General features: G+C 36.4%; 1 protein-coding gene across 1 annotated transcript; it reads right to left on the bottom strand.

Annotated features, from left to right (window-relative positions):
- Window positions 1-10,290: 10,290 nt before the first annotated feature.
- LOC113335816 (1-aminocyclopropane-1-carboxylate oxidase-like) lies at window positions 10,291-12,226 on the bottom strand. Its single transcript, XM_026581855.1, has 4 exons — window positions 12,056-12,226; window positions 11,289-11,512; window positions 10,803-11,136; window positions 10,291-10,696 (listed from the first exon to the last, which is right to left on the bottom strand). Exons 1-4 carry the CDS (start codon window positions 12,164-12,166, stop codon window positions 10,415-10,417), a joined length of 951 nt encoding a protein of 316 aa, XP_026437640.1. The 5' UTR covers window positions 12,167-12,226; the 3' UTR covers window positions 10,291-10,414.
- Window positions 12,227-21,897: the final 9,671 nt, after the last annotated feature.

Here is a 21,897-nt window from a genome sequence, read left to right as displayed (position 1 = left end):
AAGAGATGCGATCCTGATAATGACAACGTTGAAGGTAATCAAATCACTGGTGCATTCTACAAGAAGTGTATTTGGTGGGATCTTGAAGTCTATCGTATGCTCTATTTACGGCATTGTGTTGATGTAATGCACACCGAAAAAAATGTTATGGATCACATAATGGAGACAATCTTCGATTATAATAATAAGTCTATGAACTCATGGAATGCACGGGAATATTTAAAGAAGCTAGGTTCCCATTGTGGACAGTGGACTACACAAAATCGTATTACTGGAGCTGATGTAAAACCAACACCGGTGTTTGTTCTGAGCAAAGAAGAAAAGTCTGATTTCTGCAAGATTCTTAAAGATCTAAAACTTCCTACTGGTTTCTCGTCGAACATTAGTAACAATGTGAATATGAAAACGCTGAGTATCAGTTTGTATTTCAGAATTTGCTGCCAGTTCTACTTCAACATGCTTTTCCTCGCCACAAAGAGTTGCGAACAACACTTCACCAAATCAGTTTGTATTTCAGAATTTTGTGTTCTAAAATCTTGTGTAAAAGTGATCTCGAAAAGTCTCGATTCATGGTTGCAGAGGCAATGTGTATGCTTGAGAAGTACTTTCCAGCTTCCTTTTTTGATATAAGTGTCCACAATATGGTTCATTTGGCAGACGAGGCTTTGATTTGTGGACCCGTCAGGTTTCGGTGGATGTATCCTTTTGAAAGGTGAATTGTTCATTTAGTCATGTGGTATTGGTTATTAGGTATATACCTAATCTTTTATTTTGCTGATATATACATGTGCAACTGAAACAGGGCAATGAAGGACTGCAAAAACATACATTGAAGGGTCAATTTCAGTGTCCCGTCTTTTACAAGAGTCTGTTACAGGTGCGATGGAGTGCATGCCAAATGCAAGCGCTGGAAATCACAAAGCTACTTGGGAAGCCTTTTTAAGACCAGATTCGGAGTTCAGTGACGTAGGTCCTATGCTTAAAGTTAAAGATAAGGAAGTGACCCTAACCAACGTACAATTTTTACAAATACGTAGGTGGGTACCCTTTCGATTAAACCCTCCAGGTCTTGACGCCTATTATTGGTATGTTTTTGCTGCACTGTATATTTTTCTTCAAATTCACTAATGAGAAGTAAACAAAATGTTGCTTGAATATTGATATGGTATGGCTTGTTTAGATTCTACTTGTAGGGAGTTTTGTGACACCCTCTTACCCATCTTAGATTCTACTGGTAAGGAGGTCACTGTCGATGAGGTAGAAACACAAACAAAGTTCATTCCATGGTTGGTTGAAAAGGTATGGCTTCTATGTATCTTGTTTAGATTATACAGATGTGGACACCTTATATGGAAAATTGAAAATGCTAAGCGTGAAATTAGTTTCTCTCCAATGGAAGCCTTAGTTTCAATCTAAGCCTTGGTTGACTTTTGTTATTTTCATTTTGTATAGCTAGTGCAAGAGAAAAAAACAGATTCGGTTTTGTGGAGATTGGCACAAGGTCCTGTTGGAGGAGCGACAGAGTATATAAAATATCGTGTAACTGGTTTTGTGTTTTCTCCTAGGTCTTATGAAGAAGACCATGATACCCAAGATAGTGGTGTCTGCGTAGAGGCATACACCACGTTTAGGAGGAACAAAGGTGATGCATCTCCTGAAACTCACCTATCAAAGTGGTATGGACTGATTAACCAAATCCTAGAATTGGACTATACCACTTTTCATGAGACTGTCTTCTAGTGTGACTGGGTGAAGGTAGGCAGTGGAATCAAAATTTGTCCAGATTCTAATTTGGTTTTGGTAAAGTTGAACAGTATGAGAAGTTCCAGTAAAATATATGACGAACCAGCAATTCTAGTGGAAGAGGCAAGCCAGGTTTTTTACTCCAAAGATTTGAAAAGCTCTGATCAGTGGGTTGTTATTCCTTCACCAATGGGGTTAACGATAAAGGTAGACGATCTTGAGAAGCCTAGTCCCGGCAGCTTTAAAAATGTTCTTGTCGATGAACCCCATTTGGCTTGTTTGCTTAATGTTTATGGTGCCAAGAGGCCAAGAATGGTGCCAAGAAGACCAGAATAGCCACTGTGTAATTGCATCGAACAGGTAACCTTTGGATTGAACCAACTGTGACCAAAAAGAGTTCTGTAAAATAATTTTGAGGACAGATTTTTTGTTTAACGAGCTTTAAACAGAGTTCAGTAAATAAATTTTGTGGAAAGGTAACCCAATATTTGATTAATGGAATTAATTTATTATATTTTGATGAAATTTTGAAAATTTAGGACTTTATGATTTTATCATGTTTATAATATGGTAAAGTAAGAAATGTGGCAACTTTGCCGCCTTCAACAAAAACGGATCTGTCTCGGAAACTCAGGTTCAATGAGTACTCGATTTGGAGATGGAATTCTCATTCGGGTGAACTGAATAATCAGATTCTGGCTCAGAAACTGAATAATGACTCGAAATCTTCCGATTTTGTACAATTACTTCAATTTCCTCACATCTCGTTTTACAAATGGATTCCTGAATAGAAATAAGATTGACATTATATTATCTGGAACTTACTATTTGGTTTAGACAAGTGAATCTCAATCTAATAACATCCTTTAGACACAAGTTCGTGTTATTATCCAACGAAATATCTGAAGTTTCTAACAAAATAGGATTCGTGTCTCAGAAACTGATTAGTGACTCGAAATCTTACGATTTTGTGCACTTAGTGTTATTATCCAACGAAATATCCGAAGTTTCTAAGAAAATCGGATTCATGTCTCAGAAACTGATTAATGACTCGAGATCTTCTGATTTTGTTCACTTAGTGTTATTATCCAACGAAATATCAGAAGTTTCTAACAAAATCGGATTCGTGTCTCAGAAACTGATTAGTGACTCGAAATCTTTCGATTTTGTGCACTTAGTGTTATTATCCAACGAAATATCTGAAGTTTCTAACAAAATCGGATTCGTGTCTCAGAAACTGATTAGTGACTCGAAATCTTCTGATTTTGTGCACTTAGTGTTATTATCCAACGAAATATCCGAAGTTTCTAACAAAATCGGATTCGTGTCTCAGAAACTGATTAGTGACTCGAAATCTTCCGATTTTGTGCACTTAATTCTGATTAGTATCAACTTCTTTGTGTTGTTATCCAATGAAATATCCAAAGTTTATAACAAAATCGAAGAAAAAAGCTTCATTTTTTAGCCGCCTATTTCATTCGATCTGTATGTGGGAGATAAAAGGATTATTGACCATTGATTAAGGGAAGTAAGATGATCTTTAGCCCTCCATTCCATATTGGATCCGTATGAGGGAAATAAGAGGATTATTGACCATTGATTAAGGGAAGTAAAATGAATGGTAATCTCTCCATTCCATATTGGATCCGTATGAGGGAAGTTAGAGGATTATTGACCATTGATTAAAGGAAGTAAAATTAATGGTAATCAAATAGCTAACGTGGCTCTTTGTTTTACCACATCTCTTTTCATTAGCCAAAACCGAAAGTTCGAGAAACACAGAAATCCCAAAATTTCCCCCATTCTCTCTTCTCCCGCTCCAAAAATCCCCAAAATTTCGTTTCCCACCAAGATTTTCCGCCAAATCACTCTGAAATTTTAGAATGATTTCAAATCTTAGTTTTAGTTCCCCCCTTCTCTTTTCTATTTTCTATATAATCCGGTCTCTAGACTTGATTCAATTTTTTCCAAGAAACTTAGGGTTCCTAAGCCTGTATATCTTTCAAATCAATTCTCACAATCGCTGCTCTCTAAGGTGATATCATGAAAACCTTCTTTTTGTTTATGTTTCACATCATCAATTTCTGGTATGAAGATTTGATATTAGGGTTTCAGTTTAGTTTTATCAATTTCATGATAATAAGATTTTTCATATTCTCAATTTCAATTTCAGTTTCAGTTTTATATTAATTTCAATTTCAATTTCAGTTTCAGTTTGTTTGAGTTTTGGGTTTTGGGTTTTGCTATTAAGATGTTAGGGTTTCAGTTTATTTGAATGGATTTGGGTTCTGTTACTAAGATTTTAGGATTTATGTTTGTTTTCTGTCAATACCCACATTTTTACTGTTTTTTTCTCTATTTCTATTACCGTTTTTTGGAGATTCATTAGGGAGGGAGGCTGAGTTTTCGGTGAGTTCCTTCACCATACACAACGCTTTCTTGCTTTTTCCATCTTCACACTCTAATTGCTTATACTACGGTAGACAATGCTTTCTTGTTTATAAATGAATGTTGAATATTAGTTGCTTTCTCTATTTGAGATCTTGGAAGCTATAAATGTTGAGCAGATTATGAGTATCCAAACTCTTGCAGACTTTCTTGATGCATGAGTAGAAGTTATTGGTTTGTATGGTGACGGTCTGAACAGATTTGGAGAATCCTTTACATATTTCAGGGGAATTATCATTTATCAACTAATATCGCTACTCAAAGCTCACAACTGAGGACATCTCAGTCAATACCCACATTCCATATTGAATCTTTGGATTTACTGTTTTTGGATTTCTGTCAATACCCACATTTTTACTGTTTTTTCTCTATTTCTATTACAGTTTTTTCTCTATTTCTATTTCTATTTCTATTACAGTTTTTAGTGATATTTGAAGTTTGTTTTCCTTTTCTTATGCAACATTGGTTGGTTTTTCTGTTTCTTCTTTACATGAATTGAGTTAATTTTGTGAACCTATGGGTATATTATGTTTAGTGGTAGTGTTTGAGGAAATTTGGTTTTGTGATTCTGTTTATTTTGGGTTCTTGTTTACGGATATGCTTATGTTTAGGTTTCACTGTTTCTTCTCCTTCATTTACTTATATTTTCTAGTACTGATAAAGTCTACGATTTAATGTTCTTATAGTTTTTCTCTGTGTTGAATGCAGATGGATACTATTGAAGCCTCTAATAGTGTGCATTCAACTGTTTCTTCACCACAAACTAGTGATCCTGCTTATTCTTCTTCAGCGACTGAAACTAATGTTGTTTCTAAGCCAAAGTTGATGGTAACGGTTAATTTGTATGGGAGACCTGTAGGTGACAATGCAGACAAATTAGCTACTCGGGCTGGCAAACTTGTTCGTGCCTACTGTCCAGTCAAATATGTGGATTGGAGGCAGGTTCCGGATAACTTCAAAGAAGATGTGTGGTTTAAGTTGTTGGTATGTAATCTATAGTTTCTTTCTTTTTCTTCTATCATGGTTTTATGAATGAATGGCTTGATGAATCTTGTTGATTTTTGACTTGAAACTTGTTTATTTCAGCAAGAATTCGAGTTCAATGTGCCAAATCATTTAGCCAAGATGATTGTTATGGGGTCTCTTCCACAGAAGTTCAGGACATACAAACATGATCTAAGAACTGGTCCTCTCCTAGGCAAGGTCACTATGCAAGAGAAGTTAGATGCACGTCCTGTTGATTTTGACTCGGATTGTTGGAAAAATTTTGTCGAGAATGAGAGCATACCTGGTATTAAGGAAAAACATGCCAAATATTCAGAAAATCAAAAGAAGAGGACCATCCATCACACATGTGGTCGAGATTCATATGCAAATAAAATCCACAAGATCGTAAGTACATCATATTGCACTTTGACACTAGTTTAATGTTAATTGTTTATACTTATCCATATAATGTATGTAGAGGCTGTAAAGGAAGGTTTGGTATCTGAGGCTGCACGAGGGCTTGCTTGGATGGATGGCCATGTTGGGAAAGATGGAAAAGTAAATCCTTCGGCTGTTGAGAAATATGTGAGTATAGTTGGTCATGTTGAATGAAGCTCGTAGTTTACCTATTTACTCTGAAATTAACACACGTTGTTCAATGTATGTTAATAGGAGAAAGTAAAGGCCGCTAGAGCTAGGAGGAAGGAGCTAATTGATGCAGGATTGGTATCCGCTTTAGACTTTGAGAATGATGAGATTGCTGAAGTCTTTGGACCTGACAAATGCAGAGCTGGTTTGTTGGGTTATTCTCTACTTGTCTCGAAGAAGCAAGCCTTATACGCAAGTGTTGCGACCGCGGTTATGAATGCAAACACAAACCCAACAATTACTGCGCCAAGGACTGATCATATGGTTGACGCTCTACTGCCAAAGCATACTGAACTAATCACTAATGTGAGCATTTACAAGTTCTGTTTTTGTTTAGCATTCACTAGAGCAATAGAGCCAGGGCACAAAAATTAGGCTTATTTTTGAAACACTTAATAAAAAATCTGTATGCAAGTTTTCTCTTATACTCTTGCACGTACTTAATCTTTAAAGGAGAGGGGGGGGATGCTTTCTTATTTAGGGGATTCACTGCCTTGTAAAAAACTGTGTTCTTTTTGAGTTATGATTGCATATATGTAGCTGTTATTATCCAAGCAATTAACTGTTTTCTCTGTTGTGATAGGTTGTGCTGCAAGTTATGGCAAAACAACAACAAAACCAACATTCTGCCAGCACAAACCAGCTGTTGGTGGTGTTGAAGATCCTAATAGAAATCAATTTGTGCGCCTTTACAACAGAAAAAGGGAAATTGTTGCCACAAGTTATGTTGTGTATGGCATAGATGGAGAACATTGTGAGGGACTCTTAGTGCAACCAGAAGAGAGAAAGGTATGTCTTGTAACTGTGCTGTACCAGACAGTCCTCAAGGTGATCGCTTTTATTTGAAAGAGTATGTTGCAAATGAATCAGTAATTTGGCCCGTGTCTCGTATCGAGTTTGTGGATTCTACCCATGAATGAAAACTTCTTGAGTAACTACTTTTTGTGAAGTGGAAACAGTTTATGGAGTCTTCCCATGAATGAAAGCTTCAATAACTACTTTTTATGCAGTGAAAACATATCCTGCTTGGAGGAGCACACTTTTTGTGAAGTGAAAACTTCTTTAGTACCTATCTAATTTTCAGTCTGTAATTTGTAATGTAATTGGGTAACTACTGCTCCTTGTATATAATCATTATGGTTCTTAATATATATATTTTATATATCCAGTGTTCAATTCTTTAAATTGTAGCTTAAAAAGTAATTTTATGGGTACTGAATATTGTCAGTCCCGGCTACCAGAAGACGTCGTCAGTTCCGGCGACCGGAAGCCGTCTTCAGTTCCGGCGACCGGAAACTGTCAGGCTGGAAAAGTGCCATTTGTTAGGTATCAGACCTAACAAATTTTCTAACAGAAATAATGTTACAAACGTCTAGAACCAAAAGACACATGTCATTTTTCTATTGGTCATTTTAATAGTAATAGAAAGAGTTAGCAACGGTTGTAACATAATATTTGTGTTACAAGTTTCTGGTTGTAACACAAAACTTGTGTCCGATTAATAACCAGAAATCACCAAACAACAAGTTTCTGGATTCTGAAGTTGTGGTTGTTTACGACTTTTCTATTCCCAACCCATACACAACGTTAAAGGATGTCCAAAAACGCAGAGAATACGTTAATGCGCTTACACAATCGGAAGCTTTTTTGTGTCCGATTAATACATAGCAATCGGAAGCTTATTAACGTGATTATACTACCGATTAAGTGCGTTTTTGTGCCTAACTCGTATCTGGATTTTATAACAATCGGTAGGACTGAGAACCTCACTAAGCTACTGATTATAGTACCTCTTAAATTCGCAAAATTGGTGACTTCGTCAAAGAAGAAATTTGGGGCAACTTAGAATTGGTAGGCAGGTTAACTACCGATTATTCTAGTTCCCAAATTCGAAAAATTTGAGATTTCTGCAAAAACCAAATTTGGGGCAACTGTATAATCGGAAGTTACATCAGTGTGAAGATTGATCGATGGTTACAACCGTAGGTTGATAAGTTATGTAGTCTACCGATTACAGGAAAGCGGAAGTTTATTTCATATGTTGTCTACCGATTCTGGGAAAAATTTTCACTCTTTTTTGTCCGAGTTTGTTGACAGACGGATGTTTATTTAATATGTAATCTACCGATTCCGGGAAAAAATTTCAGTTTTTTTGTCAGACTTCTAATCGGAAGTAGCATTAGAAAATATGATAACCGATTATAACATTGATTTTTTCTGTTTACAAAAGCTTGTTTAATCGGTTGATATATTAATAATATACCTACCAATTATATCTTTATACTTCACAGAAGTTTCCAAATAGTTCTAAAAAAACACATCTTTCAAAAGTAACAATCAAAATTCACGAGCCACATGGTTATGCCTGGCTCTGTACCCTCTAAACCTATGGATTTTCATCATCTGACGGAACCAATTCGAGTAGGCCTTCCGGAAAACTTCCGATTGTGAGAAATTAAAGCTTTCAATTTCGGGATTTTTTCCATATTCGGCAGATTATTACATCAACAGTTATCCGATTTCCAATAATCGGTAGATATGGTACTAAATTAACTACCGAATATATGTCGTTCATGGCATTCAATTCGTGTAGAAATCGAATTTTCACGTTCAAAAACACAAAAAAACGCACATAACATGGATAACTTGGGTATTAGAGTTTGATAACAACATACATGTACGTTTAATGCATCGTTAGCTTCGATCTCGGGTGATTCTCCATATTCTTCCATGAAAGCGTCGTCATCTAGGGTTTCATCTCCATTAAAGTTTTGATCATTCAATATATACCCAAAATCGTCATCTCTAAACGGTAGTGAACCTTGAACTTCAACAACTTCACGTTCTTCTTCGTACCCATCCATGTTTATGGAAGTTGGAAACAATCCGAATTTGGCGACATATACCCCTTCTTCTTCTTCTTTTTTTCTTCTTCTTCTCTCACTCAATCGGAAGATATCTCACAATGACCCAAAAACAATTTCCAAACACTAATATATAGACCCCAGACTACCGATTACAGGATTACACTTCTGATTATTTGTATAATCGGGAACTTTATAAGTTGTATATCCTACCGATTATAGCAGATTTTAAAATTTACAGGATTACACTGGTATATACTAGCCACATGGTTATGCCTGGCTATGTACCCTCTAAATCTATGGATATTGGCAAAGGTTGGATTTGGGGCTTCGTATAATCGGACGGTAAGAAGTAATATATCCTACCAGTTAGGTTACATTTCAAAATTCATTACATGAAGGATTTTTGAAAAGACTCATTTTGGGGCAACTTATAATCGGAAGGTTGTGGAACATATTAAAATTCTGATTACCGCTGCATCCAAAACACGAACCAAGTGGTTATGGCTGGCTGTGTACACTCAAAACCTATAAAATATGGCAAGGGTTCGATATGGGACTCCTTATAATCAGTAGGTTGTTAAGCTATACAAACTTCCGATTATAACAGGTTTCAAAATTCATTACATGAAGGATTTCAGAAAAAACTCATTTTGTGGCAACTTATAATCGGTAGGTTTTGTAACCTATTTAGTTTCCGATTATGGATACATCCACAACTTAAGCCAAGTGGTTATGGTTGGCTCTGCACCCCTCAGAACCTATGGAATTTGGCCAAGGTTGAATATGGGGCTCCTTATAATCGGTAGTCTTACAAGTTGGATAACCTACCGATTATACAATGGATTATTAGCCGAAGTATCTACACTATAATCGGTAGGTATAGTTTCAATTCAACCTACCGATTCACCTCTAACATACCGGTTATGGTGTAGGCTCCCGATTATATGAGGGCATATTGGCCATTTCGAAAAATCAGAGATAAGGAATAGTTTAGAATTACGTTTGTGTGACTTTTTTGTCTTTTAGTGTCGCCCCTAATTCCTTTTAGGTCGCCCATAAAAATGCCAGGAAAAAAAATTGTTCCGTGTTTTTTTTTTTGTCACTAGTTTTGTTTATTTTATGTTTTTTGGAACTTTTAACCTCAAGAATGAAAGATCGTCTCCGCCCAATTAGCCTGATGTGACGGTCTAAATTCTTGCTAGTAGTAATTTTGGTATTTTGACTTCTTATGATTATTTTTACACCTTACGTCTTGTACCACGGTCCACGCAGTATATGATCCGTCAGGATACTCCTCTTTAACTTAATTCTCTTGTGCACTGCCTACAACATTCAAAATATAACAACTGCATATATTCCAACGTGCATAAGAAGTATGTGGAATGGTGTAAGAAAATTACTGTGTTGTAAAAAAAAATTTGCGTACAATGCACAACATACATATATATAGTTCCGAGGAAAAGAAGATTACTAGATTAGAGCTGTATGAGACTAAATTCGTAAAGGCGTTAATTAGGGCTGCTAAAGAACTAGAATAATTTGAAACCGAAGATTAAAGTGTACTATCAAGGATTAATTTTATGATGATAAAAAGAAATTAGAGTAAAAATAATCCAACATTAATACTTTTTATTATTATTATTAAATTGTTCAAAATGGATTAATGGTAATATCCTCAATACAATTTCGATAAGTAAACATAAATATCTGTTTTCTTAATTTTAAGCAGCAGCAACAGCGTTTTTCTGCAGTGCCTTGAACACTTCAATCCTTGGTTCCTTCTCCTGGAACTTAGTTGTTTCATAATACTTAAAGTACTCTCCAAACACAAACTTCGGGTAAACTTGGCTTTCATCAACTTTTTCTTTCTCCAACAGGGCTGGTGCTGGGTAGATCACAGCGTCACTCCCGGGGTTGTAGAACGAAGCAACTGACATACGGGTACCTTCGGGTTGAGTTAGCACGCGATGCATGATGCTCTTGTATTTCCCGTTGGTGATAGTCTGCACGATACGCGTATACGCACGTTTCTTAGTAAATGTACTAACATCAGTGCATAATATATAATTAATGCAAGAAAAAGAGCATACAAGTAATGAAATTAATTACCTCAATTTGTTCACCAAAGTTGACGACAATAGAGTGTTTCATCGGAGGAACATCAACCCATTCACCATCTTTAAGGAATTGGAGTCCACTGACTTGATCATCCTGGAAAAGCAAGATGATACCACCTGCATCCGAATGAGCCCTGAGTCCCTTAACTAAGTCTGGACGTGGGCATGGTGGGTAGTTTCCAACTTTGGTTCCAAATTGAGGTCCCTTTGATCCAGACAAGGCTTTCTTAAGGTAACCCTTCTCAAGTCCTAGGTTCTCACACAACAAGTCTAGGAGTTTCTCAGCAAGTTTCTCCAATTCCACAATATATTCCTTCATTAAAGTCCTACAGCATCAATCAAAAACCCCATAAGTTAAAATTTCAATACAGGATAAGGTAAATGTTATTTTCCCTATTATTTAGCGCCCATTAATATCCTAGATTTGGTGTAATGAATAAAGAAATGAATGAGAATGAGAACGAAATATTAGATTTACTTGTATTCTTCATTGAGTTCAGGGAGCTCCGACAAGTTAGACTCTGGGAGATGTTTAATGAAGAAAGTGCTCTCCCAGTCAATATCATTTTTGTCACTCACAACTCCTTCAAGAGTTTTGCTTGCTGCTTCATGGAATCTTTTTTCCATGACATTCTTGTAGTGATCTTTTGTTACTTTTTCAATCTTGTCAAGCAGTTCAATAGAGATTCCATGGTTGATAACCTGTTTATCATTCCAAAAAAAAAAACATATTAGAATCACATCCATAATTTTCAACGGAAAATGGGTCATTTGTCCAAAAAAAATAAAACATGGTTGAAATGGACGAGTAAAAATTAGTATGGGTGAAATGAATAAAAAAATTTAGCAACGATGAAACTGGATTCACCGCGGCTTAAACTTAAAAAATAGCAAGGATGAAACTGGATGCATCCTGATATAAATTAAAAATAAGAAAAAGTATTTGAAAATTGGTAGGATGAAACTGGTTACGTCATGGCTATTTTTATATTTTTGTCCATTTGAACAATATCTTTTTAATTTTTGGCTATTTAAACAGTATCAAAACGTACAAGTTTTTTTCACCCAGCAATTGTTAATTTTGGTCTTTTTAACCAATTTTATGAATTTTCAAATACCAAAAAACATAAAAAATGGCACCATTAGGTGGCCTGAATTTGAAACTCGTCAACAACAATTTCTTTACCGATAAAAAAAAAATAAAGATAAATAAAAGAAACTGTAAAAATGCAAAGAAGGGTGTACCTCTAAGAAACCCCAGTTAGCACAAGCATCATGAAGGAGAGCCATGGTGGATGATCTCTCGTCACCATTAAGCTTCTCCATGTTGATGATTGGGAAGGAAGAGGAGGCCATTTCTGAGGTGTTTGTGTAGTGAAATATTTGGATGCTTACTCTCTCTATTTGATTATGGATGTGGGGTGTGGTGTGGTGTTGTTGTGCCTCCAATTTATAGAGGGTTGAGTAAGAGTGATGCAGAATCATATTTGGAATGCTAGATATTGTTTTTATGAATCTAGTCATCGTATTGATTCCCACTCATTAATGATATGCTATTTTTGGTATTTCAATTATGCCTTTGGTCATAATACTGTATTAATGAGAATAAAGATTCTTATTCGTGAATGCCTTAAAAAATATTTATTTTAAAATTAATTGGCTTTTAATGTAGTTCAAAGTACTCCATACTCAAGAGAGAATACAGAGACTCCTTGAAGAATGTGCACAAAATCAAACCTCCTCTAAATCTCAGATGTGAACCTATTAAAAGTTAACACGTTATTTATAAAAATACAATTTCCATTAATTGTTAAAACATATCCTTAATACTACTATCTTAAGTTTTAATTTTTTTGTGTGATTAAATTTCAACTTAATCAAACCTACTCCTATTCACTGAATTTGAAAATTTTCCATTAAAATGGGAGACTACATGCAGTGAAATTTTATATTACCAAACACTCTTATTTTGTACTATGCATCTAAGGAAGATCAATATAAATGGGAGACTACATGCAGTGATGAAATTCGATCCTCATTAAAAATGAGTGAAGAGATAAGATCTACTTTATCATTTATTGTCTCCAAGTATGCTTTGGAATTTTTGGTCCTATGCATTCATTTCCACCCTGCATCAAAGAAAATTTAAAACGTGTACTTTTTTTTTCAAGGGCTCAATTTAAAACGTGTACAAGTAAAGCTTGTTGGCAGGCCCTAATTATTTTTTTCTGTTATTTTACTCCATCCTGGTTGTCAATAAAAAAATTGAAAAAAACAACACCAATGCACCGTTAACTTAAAAGTATTTCCAATATGCTAAGGTCAAGTATTACGGTAGCTTAAATCGCTTAGCTATAACTTATATAGCGAAAGCCAAGTATTATGAGGCTTTGTTTGGCTTTATTGTGTGCCAAATTACCTTCGCTTAGTTAAGGAGTGGATCGCATCTAACCTATCTTTAAATTAATTAAGCGATGATTTCAAAAATCTTATGGTCTGAAATTCAGTGTTCGTCCATATAAGCTGCGAGAGAAAAGACTTGTAACAGAACGTTTTTTGCTTGGCTATCTTATGGTCTGAAATTCATTGAATGATGCTACCTAAGCTTGGAGATACTAAACTTTTTCTTGAGGATTAAACTTTAACATAACCTTTGGGCTCTGATCCAATTTTACGGAAAAAAAGAAAAAAAAAACATGAAAAAAGGACCCGCCAGTCAAAGAAAATAGTTATATTTAAATATTCATCATGACCTTAATTTGAAGCCCGTTGTATTTGTCTCTAAATTGAATTAAAACTTATGTAAATCTAGACAAAATAATAACTAGCCTCTGGAGATGATTTTGAGCCAAAAATAAATAATAATAATCAAATTACCATATTTTTGAACACATAAATGAATGACCCTCACACACACTTAGAGGTGTAACACATGATGGGCCGGTACAACCTATCCCACAAAGTCACGTGCTTAGCATGCTACGTGCTGTGCTGGGTTGTGTCAGAGATTCAGACGTGTTGTGTTGTGCCGTGTTAAATGGCGTGTTGTGTTGTGCCAGATAAAGACTAAGTGAGGTTCTATATTATGGAATTGGAACACTCATCTAATCACCCAAACTTTTTCATGTGAAGAAGTTTGTTACAATGCATACTAAGAGGCCGATCTTCACTCGCTTGAAAAATCATAAGTTAAGCACATGTATCCCTAAGGTTTAGAGCAGGGGTAGAGCCAAGATTTCTAAAACGGGGTGCAAAAATTATTTTAGGGTTGCAAAAAAAGAGAGATTAGGTGCAAAGAAGCAAAATCAGGCCCGTAGATAGCCAATTTTTTTTGAATTGGGCCTTAAATAGGGCTTTGAAGCCCAATGGATAGGGATGCAAGTGCGAACCCTTGCAATAGGCTGGCTCCCCCAATGGTTTCGGGGATTTTAGGAATTTCGGGGAGATATGAGCTCAACTACGTACAATGGCTAATAAATAATTCTGCCTCAGTATAGGTTATTATGTGCATGTATATGGAAATGGTTGGGTACGTATTTACTTTAGGATTTTTTTATCAGTGAAACATGTGACGGCAGGTTGCTAATCAGAAGTTATAGCTATTTTAAAAAGATACTTCTTAGCTCTACCTCCAAATTTCCTAAACGATAATGGAAAAAAAAACTCGATTGAATCCACTCGCGCCTGTTTTGCCTATGCGCTGATTTATTGTATTCAAAAGTACTGGATGTTGGATTGGACGCAGATGCCAAAATTAAAATCCTTCGTGTATTAGATTTGTGCCCGTGTTACGCACTGGGCATATTTTTTATTTTAATTTCATGTGCACCATGGTGATTGTAACTACTGGAAATCCATTAGTACACCCAAATGATAATTACAACTATTCTAAGGCATGTTTAAGAGAATAAAATCAAAGTTCTTCTTTATTGATTATTTGATGACGATGATGAGGATATTACAAATATGAATCTCACAAGAACCCTAATTTACTTTCACTCAACATAGCCTCCCCGTTTACATTTGATAAGACCCACGAAATAAATGATACATGTTTCTAGGGAAACATTAAACCCTTCGCCTAGGAAGGTTGAGGACTCGCGACGTGCACTTTAGTTCGTATGAAAGTGCTAGAGGCACATATGTAAGTCCTAACGCACGTCGTGTTGGAAAACTCCCAGAGATATTAAATAGGGGCAATGATAAGACCTATCCGCTGAGGGTCCCTTGTATGATGACCTTCAACAAGGGGTGCAGAAATATGACCAGCATACCGACGTATTTGTTTGAGCTACGGGTGCCTGGAACGTCTGGAGCGTTACCGTCCATGTCTATATGGCAAGTCCTGGCTACAATGCACTCGGTCCCAAAGAAACCCCACCTAGGGTGCGACTTCGTAACCACGAGCCAAATCAGCGAAGGGATAAGAAGTCACGGAAACAACTGATTGTTTTAACAACCGGATGGGAAGAGCTCAACATGCATGTTAAGGGTAACTTCCTTGAAGTGGCAGTCAGGGGGAATATAAAGAGACGGCACCCTCCAGATTAGGGAGCAGCGTGACCAAAAAAGACGGCAATATCATGGGGTTATTATTCACGGAAATAACTAGGCCTGTCGTATTGTCGCGAAATAAGACCTCAACGCAAAAGCTAATGCGAGGTTGATGGATCTTTATTCGTAAGAATAAAGAGTGCCTGAGACTTCTCGTGAAATTAAGACCCTGAAAAACAGGGTGAGACGCAATAACATCTCAAAATAACAATTCACAATCATCAATAGGAAGGAATGAAAAAACAAATTCGCAGCAAGAGGCAAAATCTATAATGAGATATGAATACAAGAGGCAAACCTATGAAACAAAGCAAAAGGAAAAATTATCATAAGTAATATATCTTTATCACGAAATAAGAGTTAATGTTGCAGGAAAATCAAAATGACGAATTACCAAAGACAAACTCCAGAGCCACGAGCAGAAGGCAAAGTAATCAGTCTGACATCGAACTAAGGCAGTAAGATAATATACGAAGAAGTACAGGTATGCTTCGAAACAACACAAAAGAATAAGAGGCAAGTATATACTTTTATATTTTTTATTCTTTTGAGTATTTTCTTCCAAAAGTTCTCATTCTTTGAAAGCAAAAACAGAGGCAAGTATATACTAAGATCAATCTATTGTATACTAGAGGCAAGAAGATGTTAGGGGCAAGTTCGATAATTTTTTTACTTTCAAGAATGAAACTAATTCCGCATTACTAATTCTAAATCACATGCAAACATAGATACGTCATAACATATAAGTCACTTCGGGTATCAAGTCATGATTATACGACATATATCCTAGCTATACTATCTATATTCATCTTAAGTATACAATAGAAATTCTGAGACAGATAAAGAAGCTGAAGATGATATATTAAAGTGCAAAAAAGATCCAAAGTGTTTTTCCCCCCAAGCTTGGGAGCGCCCAGTTTAAAAGAAAATATCAAAAGAAGCAAAATGTCAAGAAACCAACGAGATGAGAAGAAGAGAATCAAGACTGAAGAGGTAGTTGCTGAATGGGAACAGATCCGGTAACCTCTACTTCGACAGTGTCACCACCAGCTCCACTAGTTTATACCTCAATAGTACCACCACCAGCTCTAGTAGCTTTTACTTCGACAGTATCAGCATCATGAGATTGACTGGGAAAATTCGCCGAAGATGAAGGTTTACCAGCTATCTTCGAAGGAATAGAAGTTTTGTCCTTGGTAACTTCGGTCTCAGCTTCCTCATCTTCCTCAGTATCTTCGTCACTTTCTTCTTCGTCGGATAAAGTCTTCTCATCATCGGATGGCTCGTCTTCGGAGAAAACCCCAATATCAAGAGGTTCACGAGGTAGACCATGCTTATCACAGAACTCATTGAAAAGCTTTACCTTAGAAGCTTGAGCATTTCTTCGAGTCATCTTTGCAACTCTAGCAACATCTCTCTCCATCTTACTCATGTCCTCGTTCAAATACTTGATATTTTCTTTGAGCTTGGAGACCTCATTAATAAGTTCATCTTTCTCGCGAGTCACATGAATGATTTGGTTCTTGAAGTGCTGCTCAGATTCTGTGAAGATAAAAGAAAAGAGGTGAGAAACTTGGCGAATAAAGTGTAGTATAAAGCGAAAAATTTCATACCCAAAGTCTTTTGGATATCTGCGTTAAAGTGGTCAAGTCTAGAAACTTCAAGATTCGCAGCTTCAAGTTGAAGGAAGATCTCATGATACGAATTATCCCATCCTTTACCATGGCCAGATTCCGAATCATCTTCCATAGCACGGATAATAACAGAACCTCTATTCTTGGGAGGATTTGTAGGTTTTAAACTCAAAGAGGGGTTAGCAGGTCTTTTACACTGAAGTTTCTCCAAACGAGAAAGGAGAAAAGTCACTTCGTCTTTTAAACGAGTATTTTTCAGTACGAAGATCCTCCACTTCGTTACGAGATTTGCGAAGATCAACCTCAGACTTATCCTTTATGCGAGCTTTGTCTTCTTCCAACCGCTTAATCAAATTTAAAGATGAAGAATGAAGATTCCTTGAAGTCGTGAGAGAATTCCCAACCCGTCTTAATTCAACCTTCAAGTCCTTGTTCTCCTTGTGGAGGTGAAGGTTCAATTCTTCATTATTCGTACTTTCTACAGCTAGACGATCTACTTGCGAGAACAAAGTCTCCATCTTTTCCTTCAAAATCTCGTTCTCAGTCACATAACTATCAATTTGGGTTGTAAGATTCAAGTTCTCTGCACGGATATCTTCTACCAAATCTTTTGCTTCGGAGACATCCATTTGATGTTTCATACATCGATCATGACGAAAAATAAAATAACAAAATAACAAAAGTAAAACCAAGGCAAGGATTAAGTGCGCGAAAGAACGAAACTTACTGCGAAGATCACCAGCTTTCTTATCCAGTTTGTCTGCGAATCTCTTCTCTTCAACTAGTTCATTCTCCAATTTTTTAATTTGAGCACCAGCAGCTTCCAATCTCTCACGAGAAATTCTAGTCTCGACGAGGTTAGCCATGTGACGGTTGAAATCCTACGAAATATCGAGTTGAAGCAAGAAAAGTATTTGCAAGAAGCTGCAAAGGAAAAAACTAAGACTTACCAAGCCCATTAAGGCAGCATGTTGTTGGAGAGACAAATTCAGCGAAGCATTCTCCAAAAAAGATTGATCTTCAGCGAGGAAAGTATCAGAACAAAAGGAAGCCAAGGATTCGAGTGTAGGGGATCTAAAAGACGCATTCTGCCAAGCTGAAATATGGAGAGTAAAATCAGATCAGATCCCTTTTTCTCTCTTAGCCTTTTTTTTTACGTACTAGAGAATACAAGTGAATTTACATTTAAGTCCTTTGCTCTTTAATTAAGCTAATTTAGACATGGCAGTATGCATGCGACTTTATGTTGCTATATTTCCTCGACGCTTATATCGCGCCACGTGCGAAGTGTCATTTTTAGTATCTATATTTTGTCTCTTTTTTCTTGAGTATTTCTTGAAGAGCGATCCTTAAGAAAAAATCTGTCTTGGTGTATTTTTTGGAGCGAGACATGTGGTGCTTGAGTGAATGATTGCGAGCTTTGTCCTTTGTTGCTGAAGGAACTGAGCGAAAGAATACCAAACGTCAAAAGTATATACTAGTATATACTTGCCTCTATTGTTTTGTGAAGTTCCGAAGTTTCGTTGTGTGAAGTATACATTATTCATTGAAGTATACGAAGTATGCGAAGTATGAAGTGTCTATAAGAAGTATAATAAGTACTAATCCTCGAAATATATAAGAAGTATCAATCCTCGAAGTATAACAGCATCGGCAAAGGAGAAGTACTACTTTCACTTCGTTGGAGCAATTACGACCGGATATCATTAGCATCAGCGAAATAAGTGAAAAAGCGGGATCTAACAACACCGCCCAATATTTCTCTTAGAAATCTGTATGGACTAACTCCGAAATACTTTGCTAGAAAATCAACTAGACAGTCAGACTCAATCTAGATAAAAGTATCTCAAGGAGTTAATATCTCTCTCTTGATTTGAATTTTACTCAAGCTAAAATCAATAGCGAGTCTTTATCAAATACAAGGAATAACTTGGATTGTACCAAAGACCAATGTCCAAGGATCAATCAACAACCAAAGGTTGGATTTCCAATTGATGATCACGGACGCACAACCTGTATTATTAAAATTATATAAAATATAATTCGGAAAAGAAATAACACAGACACCAGATGTTTTGTTAACGAGGAAACCAAAAATGCAGAAAAACCTCGGGACCTAGTCCAGATTGAATACACACTGTATTAAGCCGCTACAGACACTAGCCTACTCCAAGCTAACTTCGGATTGGACTATAGTTGAACCCCAATCAGTCTTCCACCGATCCAAGGTACAGTTGTACTCCTACGCCTCTGATCCCAGCAGGATACTGCGCACTTGATTCCCTTAGCTGATCTCACCCACAACCAAGAGTTGCTGCAACCCAAAATCGCAGCCTTGATAATAAACAAATTTGTCTCACACAGAAAATCCTATCAAAGGATAAATCTTCCTCCCACAGATAAACCTTAGGTTTTGTTCCGTCTTAAGATATGAAATCAAGTTGAACAAGAACCAATTGATAATCCGGTCTTATATTCCAGAAGAACAGCCTAGATTAATCAATCACCTCTCTACAATCCTTCCTGACTACACATGCGGTTTGTCGAGGAATCACAAACAGTGAGACGAAGATGTTTGTGACTTCTTTATCTTGCCTATCGGAGAACTCTCACGATCTCAATCCAATCAAAGATTGTACTCGTACGATAGAAGTTGCAAGATCAGATCACACAATTACGATAAAAGTAGTATCGGTCTGGATTCACAATCCCAATGAAGTCTTTAAGTCCTTAACCTGGTTTTAGAGAAGAAAACCAAAGGTTAAAGGAGAATCGACTCTAGCGAGCGCACTAGTATCACATAGACGTGTGGGGATTAGCTTTGCACAATGCTAGATGTCTCCTTTATATAGCCTTAAAATCAGGGTTTTGCCTTAGTTACAAAGCAATCAATATTCGCCGTTAGATGAAACCTGATTTAGATTCAAGCTAATTTCTCAACCGTTAGATCGAAAGCTTAGCTTGCGACACACACTTGGGTAGACGTTTACTGGGTTTGTGAAAACTACGCCCAAACGTGTACGTGTATGTTGGTTCAACATAGTAACCCAAAAGGTTAACCATATGAGCATTTCATATCAACCTTGTTCTTCTTCACCATAACTAGTTCAATTGACTCAAATGAACTAGTTAAAGAGTTGTTCAATTGCTATGAGATCTTATGTAACTACACAAGACACAATTGAAACAAAGATGATTCGATTCGATTGAATCGGCTCATAAACTTTATAGCCACGGTTTGCATAAAGCGTTCCTTAGTAATTTAAGTTTCATGTTCAGAGCACATCTTTAAATCATAACCTCTTAATCTCACAAACAAGTTCGCGGACTTAAGACAACCGGTGGAGTTTTCCAAACTCAGCAGAAAATCTCGGCAAAGAGACTTTAGCCAGTTCGCGGACTTACATGCAAATGAGTTTTTGGAAAATCCCAGCAGAAATTCTCTGTACAAGAACTTCCGCCAGTTCGAGGACTGAGTTCGCGGACTTGGCAAATCCAATTCCTCCGGTTTCTCTCAATCAACAAAGTTCGAAAACTTCGGATTAAGGAATACATGGTTATGTAATCTAAACTCTCATTCCAATCATTGAGACATTCTCAGAGGACGTTATATAGCCGTTATTCCCAGACCATTCGCGTCAGAGCAATTCTCAAAGTAATTGAAACTTTTAATTACTTTCATCACTAGGTGAAGATAAACTTGATCAAAGCGAAACGCTTTACTAACACATGATTTCGAGATATAGATAGGCGAGATATACTCGGATCGAAATATCAAATGTGTATGATCCAGTCTATATAGCATACGACTTTTGTCTCATAAGAAGTAGGAGATAGAAGAGATAGACTTTTGAGTGATAGATAAGTTAAAGCCTCCACATACCTTTTGTTGATGAAGTTCCACGGTTTGCTTGACAAGATCTTCGTCGTTGTATGATGAAACGTCATGAAGTCCTTGAGCTCAACTACACTTTTTTATCCTAGTCCGAGACTTGCTATGTAGGCTAGAAATCAAGACTCATAAATTTGATCACTAATATTGACAAACATGCTTGAGATAGCAACGCATGCGAGGTCGACCGAGCTAAGCTCTAACAATCTACCCCTTTCTCAATTTTAGTGAAAAACTATTAATACATATGGAATACAAAAAAGATAAACTTTAGTGGCTCCTATTCCATAGTCTAATCTTCAACGTTCTCTGAAATCTTCGTCCTTCCAAGTATTCCAATGATCCCAAAGGTTGTAATTTAGCATCACCGTTGTTGAAGATCCGTAACTATAACAATGAGAGAAATCGAGATTCTCGATCATTATTATACAGTGTCATAGTATTATTATGTAACATCAAAGTACAATTGTATCACGACTTTAACAATAATACTATGGTGATATGTATCACTCCCCCTTAGTCAATACTCCATCTCGATCATGGAAACCACTCCCCCTTACACAATGATCCAAAAACCATATGTATTTGTAGTGTGAACTACAATATTTCTCCCCCTTTTTGTCAATAAAATTGGCAAAGGTATAAGAACGGGATCATAATGAAATTTCCACAAGAGACATTTCATAGACTAAAAGAAAAATACATACCAACTTAATTTAGATGCAATCATAAAGCCGAAGCTAAATGAATTCATCAAGGAGTTTTAAGATACAAGATAACCCCTACAAAATTCCACAGACGCACACCCCACAATATATTACCATTAAGCACAAGTTCAAAAGAACTCTCCCCCATTTGATGTCATTCCCGAAAGAACAACAAGAGCGACCTTAATTTCGAAAGAAAAGAAGGATTTTTAAATTGGACACCAAAAACCATATAAATGATTTTCTATATCCAAAACTCAACCAAATTAATCACAAGAAAACTCATGATTAATTTAATTG

The sequence above is a fragment of the Papaver somniferum genome, unplaced genomic scaffold (assembly GCF_003573695.1).
Source record: "Papaver somniferum cultivar HN1 unplaced genomic scaffold, ASM357369v1 unplaced-scaffold_15, whole genome shotgun sequence".
Taxonomy (NCBI): Eukaryota; Viridiplantae; Streptophyta; class Magnoliopsida; order Ranunculales; family Papaveraceae; genus Papaver; species Papaver somniferum.
This window is presented reverse-complemented; position numbering and strand designations above follow the sequence as displayed.